The 11,669-nt window shown below is 46.4% G+C and overlaps 1 protein-coding gene across 1 annotated transcript in view; it reads left to right on the forward strand.

Moving 5' to 3' along the window:
- The window catches only part of AK9 (adenylate kinase 9), a 237,105-nt gene that overhangs the window by 116,620 nt on the left and 108,816 nt on the right, over positions 1-11,669 (forward strand). The window contains exon 19 of the mRNA XM_019520106.1: positions 2,910-3,008. Coding sequence (XP_019375651.1) covers positions 2,910-3,008 — 99 coding nt within the window. The remainder of the gene's footprint in view (positions 1-2,909; positions 3,009-11,669) is intronic.

Consider the following 11,669-nt stretch of genomic DNA (forward strand, 5'->3'; position numbering starts at 1 on the left):
GCACTTGGGGGGAAAAAAAGCCGTGACTCAGCAGGTGCTGCTGGGCGGGGGAGTGATTCCCACTGTCCCATGCTGCTTGGGGGGCTCTGCACAAGCCCCCCAACTTCCTCCCTCGCTCCCCCAGCCCCCCCACGGGTGCCCCACACAAGCCAGCTCCAGTCCTTTAAGGAAACAAAAACCCAAAATCCCCAGACTCACCGTTCCTGGTGTCATGGACTGATCCCCACTGCCCCCTATTGCCCCACACCATGTGGGGAGCTCTGCACAAGCCCCTGAAGCCCCAAGGCTGCTTCAGGAGCAGTGAGTCTCAGGGCTTTTCTCAGCTTTTTTTTCTTACAGGGCCAGAGCTGGCCTGGGTGGAGCAGCCGTGGGGCAGGCTGGGGGAGCAAGGGAGGGGTCGGGGGGCTCATGCAGAACCCTCCATGTAGCATGGGATGGGGGGGGCAGTGGGGATTAAATGCACTCTTGAATAATTGCAATTTCTATAAACTTAGTGGGGCACATGAATTCCAGTTGTATGTCCACTGAAGTCAATGGACTTATACAAGGTTTTCTCTCAATCAGTGAATTAAATGTGGAGGGAGCTGCTACACTGACCACTAGCCTTTTCCAAGCTAATCAGTTGTCTCTCTTAGTAGATTATGACGTCTTTTAATTACTGTGGCCATCAGCATCTCTAAAAGAATTTGATATATTCTTGATGCATCTACACATGTGCTTTACTGTGGAGTTGACTAATTAGCTCTGCAGTAAAGTGTAACCATCTACATTTGTGCCTGTATTAGGGCACAGAAATTAATTGAATCCACCATAGGACAGTACTGCCTAGGACAAGTACTGTCCTACGGTGGAATCATTTAGTGTGCTGAAATGCACCTGTTCCACCCACTGTCCCTGTACTTGATTCTAAGATGAGGGGTTTTCCCCCCATGTTAAATGGGGAAAAAAACCCTTGTCTTAGAATCAAATATGGGGCAGTGGGTGGAACAGATAGCTACTGTTGCTCAGACTTCAGTCCCTACCATAGCTGCTGCTCCCTCCCTACCCTGCCACCTCTGGACACCAACATCTCCCCCCCTCTCCCCTACAGCTGCTGCCCCTCCTCCCTCACATAGCCTCTGCTCCCCCACCATCCCCTCTCTCTCCCAACACTTGCCTTTGTTTCACTGTGTTCATGCAGCAGCCTGGGGCACTAAGCACAGCCCCAGCCCAGTCCCATATCAGTGGCATGCAGCCTATACAGCTGCTATATGGGCTGAGCTGGGGCTGTTCTCAGTGCCCAAGACTAGAACATGGATGAAGCCTGCCAGTATGGAGCAAAGCTAAGAGTAAGCAGAGGCTGAGTGGGAAAGGGTGGGGGGAAAAGGCTGGAGGGAGGGTAGAAGCAGAGGCTGAGGGAAGGGAAAGGGGGGAACAAGAGGCTATGGGGAGGGGCAGGAGGGCAACAGGGGTGCAGGGGGAAGTGGGAAGCCCATGGTAGTGGGGAGGCAGAGGTAGCAAGGGGGCAGGCACAAGCAGGGGGCAAGCTTTCGACCCCCCAACATTGTCTATCTCCCTGAAGTAGTGGAGGTGGTTAATTAAAGATGACCCTCCAATAATTAGATGTTTTACGTGGAAAATAATAACAAATTTATGAATTTTCCATGTATAGAATGTAATTATTGGGGAATCATCATAAATTCAGGGTCATCTTAGATTCAAGTAAATACAGTAAAATGAAACATGGAGGGTTTTTTATAAAAACATGGAATAAAATATATAACCTCACCCATACTGTACCTAGTCATCTAAGGCATTTATACACATACTTTTTGTCCTGCAATGTGCCAGAGATCTGGCTGGTTGGAGCAGACTTGATTGATGGAGTCTGCTCTGCACATAAGCTGGCACACACTGTGTTGCATTGCGTGCAGTTGTATAAGCAGTGAAATGCGCATCAGCACACAGAAAATGGCGGTGGTGCACTTTTGAAGTAAAATACCCTCAAGCAATGTTCCCTCTAAGGTGTAGCAATCCATGAGTGCGCTGCTTCAGTCCGTGAGCACGCCACTTTTGTCCGCCTCCCCCTTTTGCTAAGCCTGGATCTGGACTACGCTAAGCCTAATAGACTAGTATCCTCATGTAATGGATCCTCATGCAATGGATTTTGCAGTAATCCTCCAAGCACAAGACTGGGGGCTGGAGAATGGAGCAGTTCTCCAGAGCTGGTAATGGGGACTCCCCATTCATGATGCAGAAATCTTATGTCATGGTTAGACAAAGTGCTTTGGGTAAATGTGATATAATTTACCCAAAGCACCTTGTCTGCCTATGTCCATAGACCAACACAGCTGTAACCAGCACTCCCAAAATACGTCATGGAGGGGTGAGTGGTGACTGCCTGTGGGCAGCGGCGGCAACAGCCAATCTCAAGGTGTGACACGTGCCCCCCGGTGTCCCCTCTACACATCGCCTATGCCTCCAGAGGTGTCTGTGGTGCTCCTTACTGTCTGAACTATCTCTACATTACCCAGTCTTCCCCAAGCTGCTGCCTAACCTCATCTGCTACATCTTGATGGAATGTTGTTATAAAGTTAGGGAGACCGTACCCTAGGACTAGTATGAGTCCTTAAGTACCTCTATTGCTTCTGGTGCCTCTCTCTCTCTCTCTCTTTCTTTCTCTCTCTCTACTTTAGACTAATAGCCTCTTGGTCAGAGTGCATGACTGCTTCATTAGTTCTCAGATCTGTTTTGTTGCTTCTATCTGTAAAGTTATATAATAACTAAGCAGGAACTTAAGTCCCTGCTTGCTGTTGGTCAAGTACAGCCTTAGCACCAGGTCACAAAAATGTGATAGTGCTATAGGCACTCCTATTTCATACACAGGTAGGGTATGTGTAAGTTATTAATTGTTATATTTGTGTCCTCAGATATTGAGGAACAGGAGGAGCAGCTCCTGCATGAAACAGAACAAATAAGTGAGGTACAACTGACTGCTTCTGAGGAATTCCTAGAACCTAAACCTAAAGGTTAGATTTGTGTAACATTTATTTCCTTGCTTGTTTTTTCTTTTCAGTTCAAGGTTAAACATAAATAGCCACAGTCAAGTATGTGCCCAGACACACACAGATATAATTAATAGTATATTATTAATCTCTTAGGCTAGGGGCAGAAGTTACACATAAACAAGTTTAAGTGATGAGAAACTGTTTTAAACCAGTAATGGAACAGAAGTTCAGTGCACATAACCAGTTTCAAAATGGCCAAAACTGGTTTAAGATAAACCTGGTTGAATGTAGTGTCAGACTTAACTGATTTAGATCAAACCGGTTTATGGAACTTCTGTCCCAGACCCCTTCCTTGTTCAAATTAAATCACAGTCTTTCAGCATCCCAGGATGCTTTGCAGCCCTGGGCTGGGCTGTGCTCTGCTGTCTGCTTGAGCAGAGCAGAGTTGGCTCTGCCCCTCTGCTGTCTAGCCAGAGCATTAAGGGCTGGCTGATGAGGGGGTGGGGGTGGGAAACCTGACTGGGAATACAGCCCAGTCTGCCTGGCAGGGGTGGAGCAACCAGACTTTTCCCCACTAGAGAGGAGTGGACAGGGCCATGGGCCAGCAGTCTCAGTTGGAGGGGAGGGAGGGGGGTTTAAAACCCCTCCATGGCACACAAGACCCCAGCCCAGGTCTGCATAGGTGGGGGCTGCCACCCTTCTGCCCCCCACCCCGACCCTGCTTCCTGCTGCAGGAGAGAGCCTGTGTGGCCACATCCATGCCAGGGAGGGCAGGATAAGGCAGAGAAGTGGGTTTAATCCCCACTGCCTCCCCTACCCCACCAGCACTGGACTCCAGCTGGGGTCTGCCTGGCTTTCTCCCCTTCTGGCTGCTCAAGTGGCTGGAGGCATTCCAGACCTGTCATGGGCAGTGCATCGGGTGAAGGCGGGGAATAGGGATGGGGGATTAAACCCCCCCTGCCTCCCTTCTCCCACTTGCGCAGGACCCCAGCCAGGGACTTCTGCCTGGCTGCTGACCCCTCTGCTGGCCACTCAAGTGGTGAGAGGTGTGGCACCAGGCAGTGAGCTGTCCCAGGTGGTGCTTCAGGTGAAGGGAGGGGAGGGAGGCCCAGGCTATCTCTGGCCATGCCCCCCGCCACTTAAGTGGCCAGTGGGGGGAAAGCTGGGCAGACCCCAGCTGGGGACCTGTGCCAGTGGGCTTTGATCCCCCTCCCTCCCCCGCCTTTTCCTGAAGAGCTGCCCAGGCCATCTGGCCATGCCCTCCACCACTTGAATAGCCAGCGGGGGGAGGGGAGGGAAAGCCAGGCAGACCCGGTTTGGCATCCCATGCCAGTGGGAGAAAGGAGGCAGGGGAATTTAATCCCTCTCACTTCCCCCACCCCACCTTCACCTGAGGCACTGCCTAGGCCGGTGTCTGGCCATGTCCCCCGCTGCTCAGGGACAAACCAGGCAAGGGCTGCTTCCCTCTTCCCCCTCCAGGCACACCCCCACTGTTACCATGCAGGCCAGGGTGGGGGTTTAAACCCTCCCCAATCATACGTAGTGGCTTACCAGGGCCTGGCCACACCTCCCCCCACCCATCAGCTCAGGTTCCCTTCAGCCTTCCGGCCATTACCAGAAGGAAAACTTGCTCTAGTACCCCCCATCTTCTAACCTGAACCACTGCAGGCATGTGGCTGCATTTCTGGAATCAAAAGTGAATGTTTATTCACTTGCTTCTTGGTTCAATCTACGCATTTTAGACTAACCTGCAAAGATTGAATCAATTCAGGCTCGGGCTTTTTGAATGTCTGTACTTAGCCTTTAAGGGTAAATTTTAGAACTGAAGATTGTGAATGCTTCATTCTTTAACATAAAAAGAATGTTGTTGTCACAGACTTTCCATTTTGAAAAAAACCAAGAAACCCATTTCCATTATCCATTATTCCCAGGTAGAACATCCATTTGGTAAACATGCACGGGGTGGATCCAAGGGGTGCAGTGGTGCAGTCACTCCCCCGTACCTTTAATTCTTGTTCCATTCAAACTTTAAAACCAGCTGTTGGGAGAGACAGCAACATTTCTAGTTAGGCAATGTTGAATCAGTTGACTTTGTCGCATTATTATCTCTCAGATCCAAACTAATCTCTCTCCACTCCACACATGCTAATCTCTCTCCACTCCACGCTGTTATGGGTAGGTTTTGTGCAGAGCTGAGCTAGGCGTGTTTGGTCAGGCATCCCATGCTGACCACTTTTACTTTTGCTGCTGCCTTTAGCTAAGGACCCACTGTTCAGGGTTCTCCCCTCTCCTACAGCTAAGTCCGTAGCACCACCACCACCACCACCTTGGGCTTGTAAGAGATACAAAAGAAACAGGGTTAAACAAGTAAACTGTCACTTAGCTTTTCACTGGTTTCATGCCTCCAGCTTGCTAGGCTTTTCCCAGGCTTCACTTGCCCATAGCGTCTTATCTTTCTGAGGCTTTGAGGACCCACAGGGCTTGTGCAAGCAAATAAGCAAACAAAAGAGAAGGCTTTACTCACAGCCCCTCCATGCGGCTGCTTGAGCTCAGCTAACCCCAGGCTCCAGGCAGCCTTGCTCTCTGCCAGTAAAGCCGCCGCAGAGCCTGCTTTCAGCATCTTTTATTCCCCCCAACCCCCTTGGTTCACATGGCTGGCTTTCCCTCAGTCCCCATACCTGGTTTAGCTCCCTTGCTGAGAGGCTTGTTGCATCCCTAGACCTAGATCCTCAGCCTCTAGTGAGTCTCTGCAACTCTGGGGTGGGTGTGGGAGAATGCTTTCAGGGTGCAGGGCCATCCAGGCTCCTCCACACCCATAGCAACAGGGCCGGGCCCTGTTGCAGTGACCCGCATTTTTGAGGGTCTTGATGTTCCACTATTCGAACTATCCTTTCTTCTCAATTTTGCTGTCTGTTAGCCATTCCTGGTAACATCTGTCTTCTATGTCACAGCCTTGTGGACTGTTTTTAGCTCTAGCTAGAAAACTTAACTCAGGTATGGTAATATTAACTAAGGTATAGAAATGACTGACAGTGAAGTATTTGAGGCACTGCCAAGATACTCAAGAAGGCTAGATTTTGTTTTATGAATCTGAATAAGAGGTGCACATTGAACTATGATGACAGGACTAATGATGCGGTAACTTTTGAATACTTTTTACCTAGCTTCTTGTAGTTTTTAAACTTTATATATAATCTAAAAAATAAGTGCACAGTTCAATAGTTATTTCTTTTTGCTTTAATCGTAAACTGAATAATATAGTGCTTAGTAAAGCATCTAGTTTCTTTTTAATTGAAGAAAAATGTGTTGTGTTTTATGTAATGATGTGCCACACCATCTGCAACTCCTTTTTCAAAATCCTAGATCCACCCATGAATGTGCACAATTATTTATTTAGTGAGTGCCTAATCAAATGAGTGTTTCTGAAATTTAGGACAACATTTTTCTCTTCAAAAGTCTTTTGTGAACTTATGATTGGATTAGGTGGAATGGGATAGAACTGTCAGCATGGTGAGGAGAAATCCAAAGTCTAATATGAGAAGGGGAATAGGGAACTTGAGAGAAAATACCAAGATATGATCAAATTATATCCTTCTTAATTATCTAGGTATGATCTTTTAGCAGGCTTAAGTGCTACTGGTGATTTTTAAATTAATTTTCCCATACTCAGATAAATAGATTTTGAATAGTACAACAAAACATGTGATCCATGAAGTCTAGGGAAATAAAACATGTACAATATACTGAATAATGTGAAGATAAGTTAAAATGACAAGGGGGGAAATGCATGTTTTCAGACTTTCTGATAATAAGTAGCTACCTTGCAAAGCCCTCCTATTTTTTCCCCTTTGCCTGTATTCTTTCTGGCCAGGACAGAACTAGTTTCCCTCTAGGACTGTCTGTCTCTATGGTAACTATCTTCAGTAACAGGAGAGAAAGTAGAAGGCAAATGAACATGAGAAGAAAGCCAAGGAAAGGATTAATTCCCTATAAGGCTATAGATCTAGGTGAAGTGGGGAAAGGTCCTATCCTTACACACCAGTGTGTGAAAAAAAACTGTTCCAGGGGAAGAAAACTTGAGAACTAACAGGTGAGACTTGGAAATGCACATTGAGAAGGAAGGGTCAATTGACTAGATTTTAGCTCCTTTTCCTTTTGATCCACAAAGCACCTTTTCCTTAAACTTTTGCTAATTTTATTATGATCTCTTTACAAATCCATTTTACCTGGAATGATCCTTGTAAAATAACACAGCATATTTAAGATCATATACAGTTACAGAATACAGATCATATACAATAGCACATTACATTTAAAAAAATATTTTCCTCTCAGTGGATACAGCAAGCCAGCCTGAAACAAAACAAATACCTAAGAGACAGTTTCTTGCTTTCAGAGAAGTTCAGGAAGTAGGAGCAGAACATGAAACCAGTTAGAGTTGTTCATTATGGAGTTTTTACATTTTCTCACACAAAAATATAGCCTTTTTTGCCTCTATTGTTCCTTCTCTCTTTAATATCTCCAGCTACTACTGTACACCATCTGCTGGCAGCTTTTGCTTTAGCTATAAGAATTATATAAGCCTTACCTTTCATATATAACACAGTCATGTCCTTTAACTCTTTCCTATTATAATAATGCTTTTAACTTATATAGCACTCTTGCAAAGATAATGCTCTTTCACAGCATTGTCAACACAAATTCTTCCTCTGTGGATGCATGTACACATGCCATTAAGGCAATGTGAGAAACTGCACAGGAGTCAGGTGATCCTGGGCGCAGCATTTACATGTGTGCCCAGGACCATAGCAGTTTGAGCTAAGGCAAAGCAGTAGGGATGGGCAAAATGGGCTGTATTCGATTCAGATTTGGATTCGACCCAAATCGGAGACAGTGATTCGAGTCAGTGATTCAGATCACTGTCCCCAGTTCAATTCAGCCAAATCCAAATCTGAAGATTCAATGCTGATTTGGAGAATCAGCAATTCAGCCATAGACACAGTTTTAAATGTTTTTTCTACATACCTTGAGGTACCAGTCTTAGCTTGTGAATGCTGCGTTGGTAGGGCAGATGTAGAGTCCCACAGAAGCACAAGGGGGGCCCCCACGTGCTCAGCGGCGAACCTGAAAGTGGACTCTAATCCACTTTCAGGTCTGCTGCCAAGCACACTGGGGAGTCCTCCATGCCCCTGTAGGATACTCCATCCACTCCAGGATCACAGCATTCATGAGCCGCCTGGTACCTTGAGGTATGTAGAAAAAAAATTAAAGCTGTATTTATGCCCAAATCTTTCTGAATCTCTCCAAATCGATTCGGAGGGTTCCAATTCGATTTGGAGAGATTAAAGGGTCTCCTGATTCAATTTGGATTCGGAGATTTAGCCACCAAATCGGGCCGAATCTTGGTGGCCCAATCTCCTCCAAATCAAATCAGGGACAGCCCTAAAAAGCAGCCCCAAGCTGGCAGGGGATAACGGTGTTTAGACCTATGCTTCAGGTGGTGGTGTCAGTCAGCAGAGGGGCTTGCTGTGCCATGAGGTCTCTGAAGTGTGGGGCTATCCGACAGGCAGCTCCTGCACTTTAATGCTCTCATGCCTCAGCCAGCCCATCACCATTTACACGTGTTTTTTGGTGGAGTTAAATACTGAGCCATAAGCTAGTACTGTCCCTGACAATACAATCTTATGGAGGAGTTAATGTACTGTGTTCTAATACTAGCACAAGTGTAGATGGGGACATTTTACTAGGGAGCTAATTAGTCAAATTAGTAAAGTGCACATGTAGATGCACCCTGAACATTTTTTCATATACTGCCATCCAAGCCAATGAACCATTACAAACAGTAACACCATTGGGAGTATGGTTATGCCCCTGAAATCCAACATTCAGGCTATAAAAAATTTCCCCTTCCACCCATTCTTCTGTTCCTCTCTCCTAGGCTGTGTAGTCCTTCTAATTTGCACTTCAACAGATTAAGACATATGTCATGAAAGGATTACCAAGACTCATTCAATGCTCTGAATATGACCCCATGCTGCTTATGTATGTGGGCACCAATGATAGTGCCAGGGGTGACCCTGAACAGATCAAGAGTGACTACAATGCTCTGAATGCAGGGGTGAAGGGGACAAGGGCACAGGTGGTGTTCTTCTTGATCCTGCCAGTCAACGGGAAGGGCCCAGGTAGGAGTGGACTCATTGTGCAGATCAATGTATGGCTGCACAGATGGTGTCAACAGCAGGGATTCAGCTTCCTTGACATTGGGATGTTGTTTCAAGAAGGATTGCTAGGAAGAGATGGGATCTACCTGACAAAGAGAAAGAAAGAGAAGGAAGAACGTCTTCACACACAGGCTCACTAACTTAATGATAGATTGCAACAGGAATTACCACTTAAAAACAGGTTGTAAAATTGGAGAATTACAAATCAAATTTGAAAACAAAACTTCATTTTCAGTTTCTAAGTTGTTATAAATAGCATAACTAAATAAATATTTTATTTATATAACTATCTGTGATAAACTTTTATTTGTCATTGCAAATTATGACCAAATCTCTGAATATGTAAAAGATCACCCCCAAGTGAACGCCAGTCCATTTACAGTATTGAAAAGATTAGTTCCTAGATCTTAGGAAACATGGATTCGTTGTTAAAGCACTTGATCAAAAGTCAGAACAGATGTGTTCTGTTTCCCAGCTCTGCCACAGGCTACTCTGTGACACTGAGCATGTCAATTAAGAACCAGTTCTCTAGATAAGTGGAACGAGGTTTCAAAGCTGTTGATCCCTAACAGTTATTATTGGTTGGAGTGTGAGTGGTCAGCATCTCTGAAAAGATTAGAGCTCTAATCTTACTGTGTTTTAAAGGCCCCTAAATGCCACCTAGCCATTATCTTTGACAACTTGTGATGATCAGGGAAGTCTCGGATAATTGGAAAAGGGCAAATACAGTACCCATCTTCAAGAAAAGGAAGGAGGATCCAGGGAACTACAGACCAGTCAGCCTTACCTCAGTCCCCAGAAAAAACCATGGAGCAGGTCCCCAAGGAATCCATTTCTAAGCACTTGGAGGAGAAGAAGGTGATTAAGAACAGTCAACATGGATTCACCAAGGGCAAGTCATGCCTGACCAACTCGATTGCCTTCTATGATGAGATAACTGGCTCTGTTGATGTGGGGAAAGCAGTGGACTGATATACCACGACTTTAGCAAGACTTTTGATACTGTCTCCCAGAGCATTCTTGCAAGCAAGCTGAGGAAGTCTGGGTTGGATGAATAGACTGTAAGGTGAATAGAAAGCTGGCTGGATCATCAGGTTCAATGGGTAGTGATCAATGGCTTGAAGTCTAGTTGGCAGCTGCTATCAAGTGGAGTGCTTCAGGGGTCAGTCCTGGAGCTGGTTTTGTTCAATATCTTCGTCAATGTCTGGAAGATGGGATGGAGTACAGCCTCAGCAAGTTCATGGATGACACCAAGGGGGTAGTAGATGCACTGGGAGGGTAGAGCTAGGATTCAGAGTGACCTAGACAAATTAGATGAGTGGACCAAAAGATATCTCATGAGGTTCAACGAGGACAAGTGCAAAATACTGCACTTAGGATAGGAAGAATCCCATGCATCTCTAGTGGCTTGGAACCAACTGGCTAAGCAGCAACTCTACAGGAAAGGACCTGGGGGTTGTTGGCACTGACAAGATACCTTGTTCTGGGCAGACTCAAAGCCCTCAGACCAACCATGACCTATCCATTTGCCATTCAATAATAGGCAAATTTAATTGATACATAGTGATAGCAAGTAACAATAATACAAGCAATTCTATATCTACCAATCCTAGGGCTGTCAGAGTCAAGGTATGTCTGGCCAGAATGTGAACTTCACTCTGAGGTTCTCTTTTGAATATCAGATGTTAGTAGCCTGGAGGTCAGAGGCTGAGGCCCACACTTCCCCCCTCCCTTCCCCCAGTGGGGTGGATGAGATGGGCTGTTGGTATGCCCTCTGTCCATGGTGCCTTGGATTCCCCTCTCAGGGACCCTTTGTTGTTCTGAAATACCTTCTTTTGTATTCTTTTCCCTTCCTGATGACTCTTCATCTGTGGGCATGACTGACTGGTCTTTCTGTGGTCATCATACTGTCCACATTCTGTCCTGTCAGCATATTCCTTTGTTTCACAAGCCCATCTCATGCATAAATCCTAATATGGGCTTTACTGATGCCCTCCTAATTTGGTCTGCTCCCCAAAACTGGAAAGCCCAAGGGCTCTGTGGTTGGGCAGTGGAGCCACCTTATCTCATGTTTTGGAACAGTGTGGTACATGCCTGCAATATCCCAGTCTGTGTGTCTATCCCTGTCTGCCTTGAAGGCTGTAAAACTGTGACAACCAGGCTTCTAGAAATCAGTTAACCCTTACCATTACCTTGGACCATTGGCACCCAGAGGCCCCAATTGCTGCTACTGCAGCTGATGAGTGTGGTGCTTTTTTTTTTAAGCACCACACTCACTGGCTGCAGCAGTGGCAATTGGGGCCTCTGGGCACTTGTGGTAGAACTCCCCAGTGCAGCACAGGGCAGTGGGGGGCACCAGGGATCGCTCCCCCCACTTTGCACCTGCATGGCAGGGGAGACAGTGATAGAGGCGCAGCTCACTCTGGGCGGAAGCAGGGCATAGGCCCTGCTCCCAGTGCTG

The sequence above is a fragment of the Gavialis gangeticus genome, unplaced genomic scaffold (assembly GCF_001723915.1).
Source record: "Gavialis gangeticus isolate Ggan-Ray unplaced genomic scaffold, GavGan_comp1, whole genome shotgun sequence".
NCBI lineage: Eukaryota > Metazoa > Chordata > Crocodylia > Gavialidae > Gavialis > Gavialis gangeticus.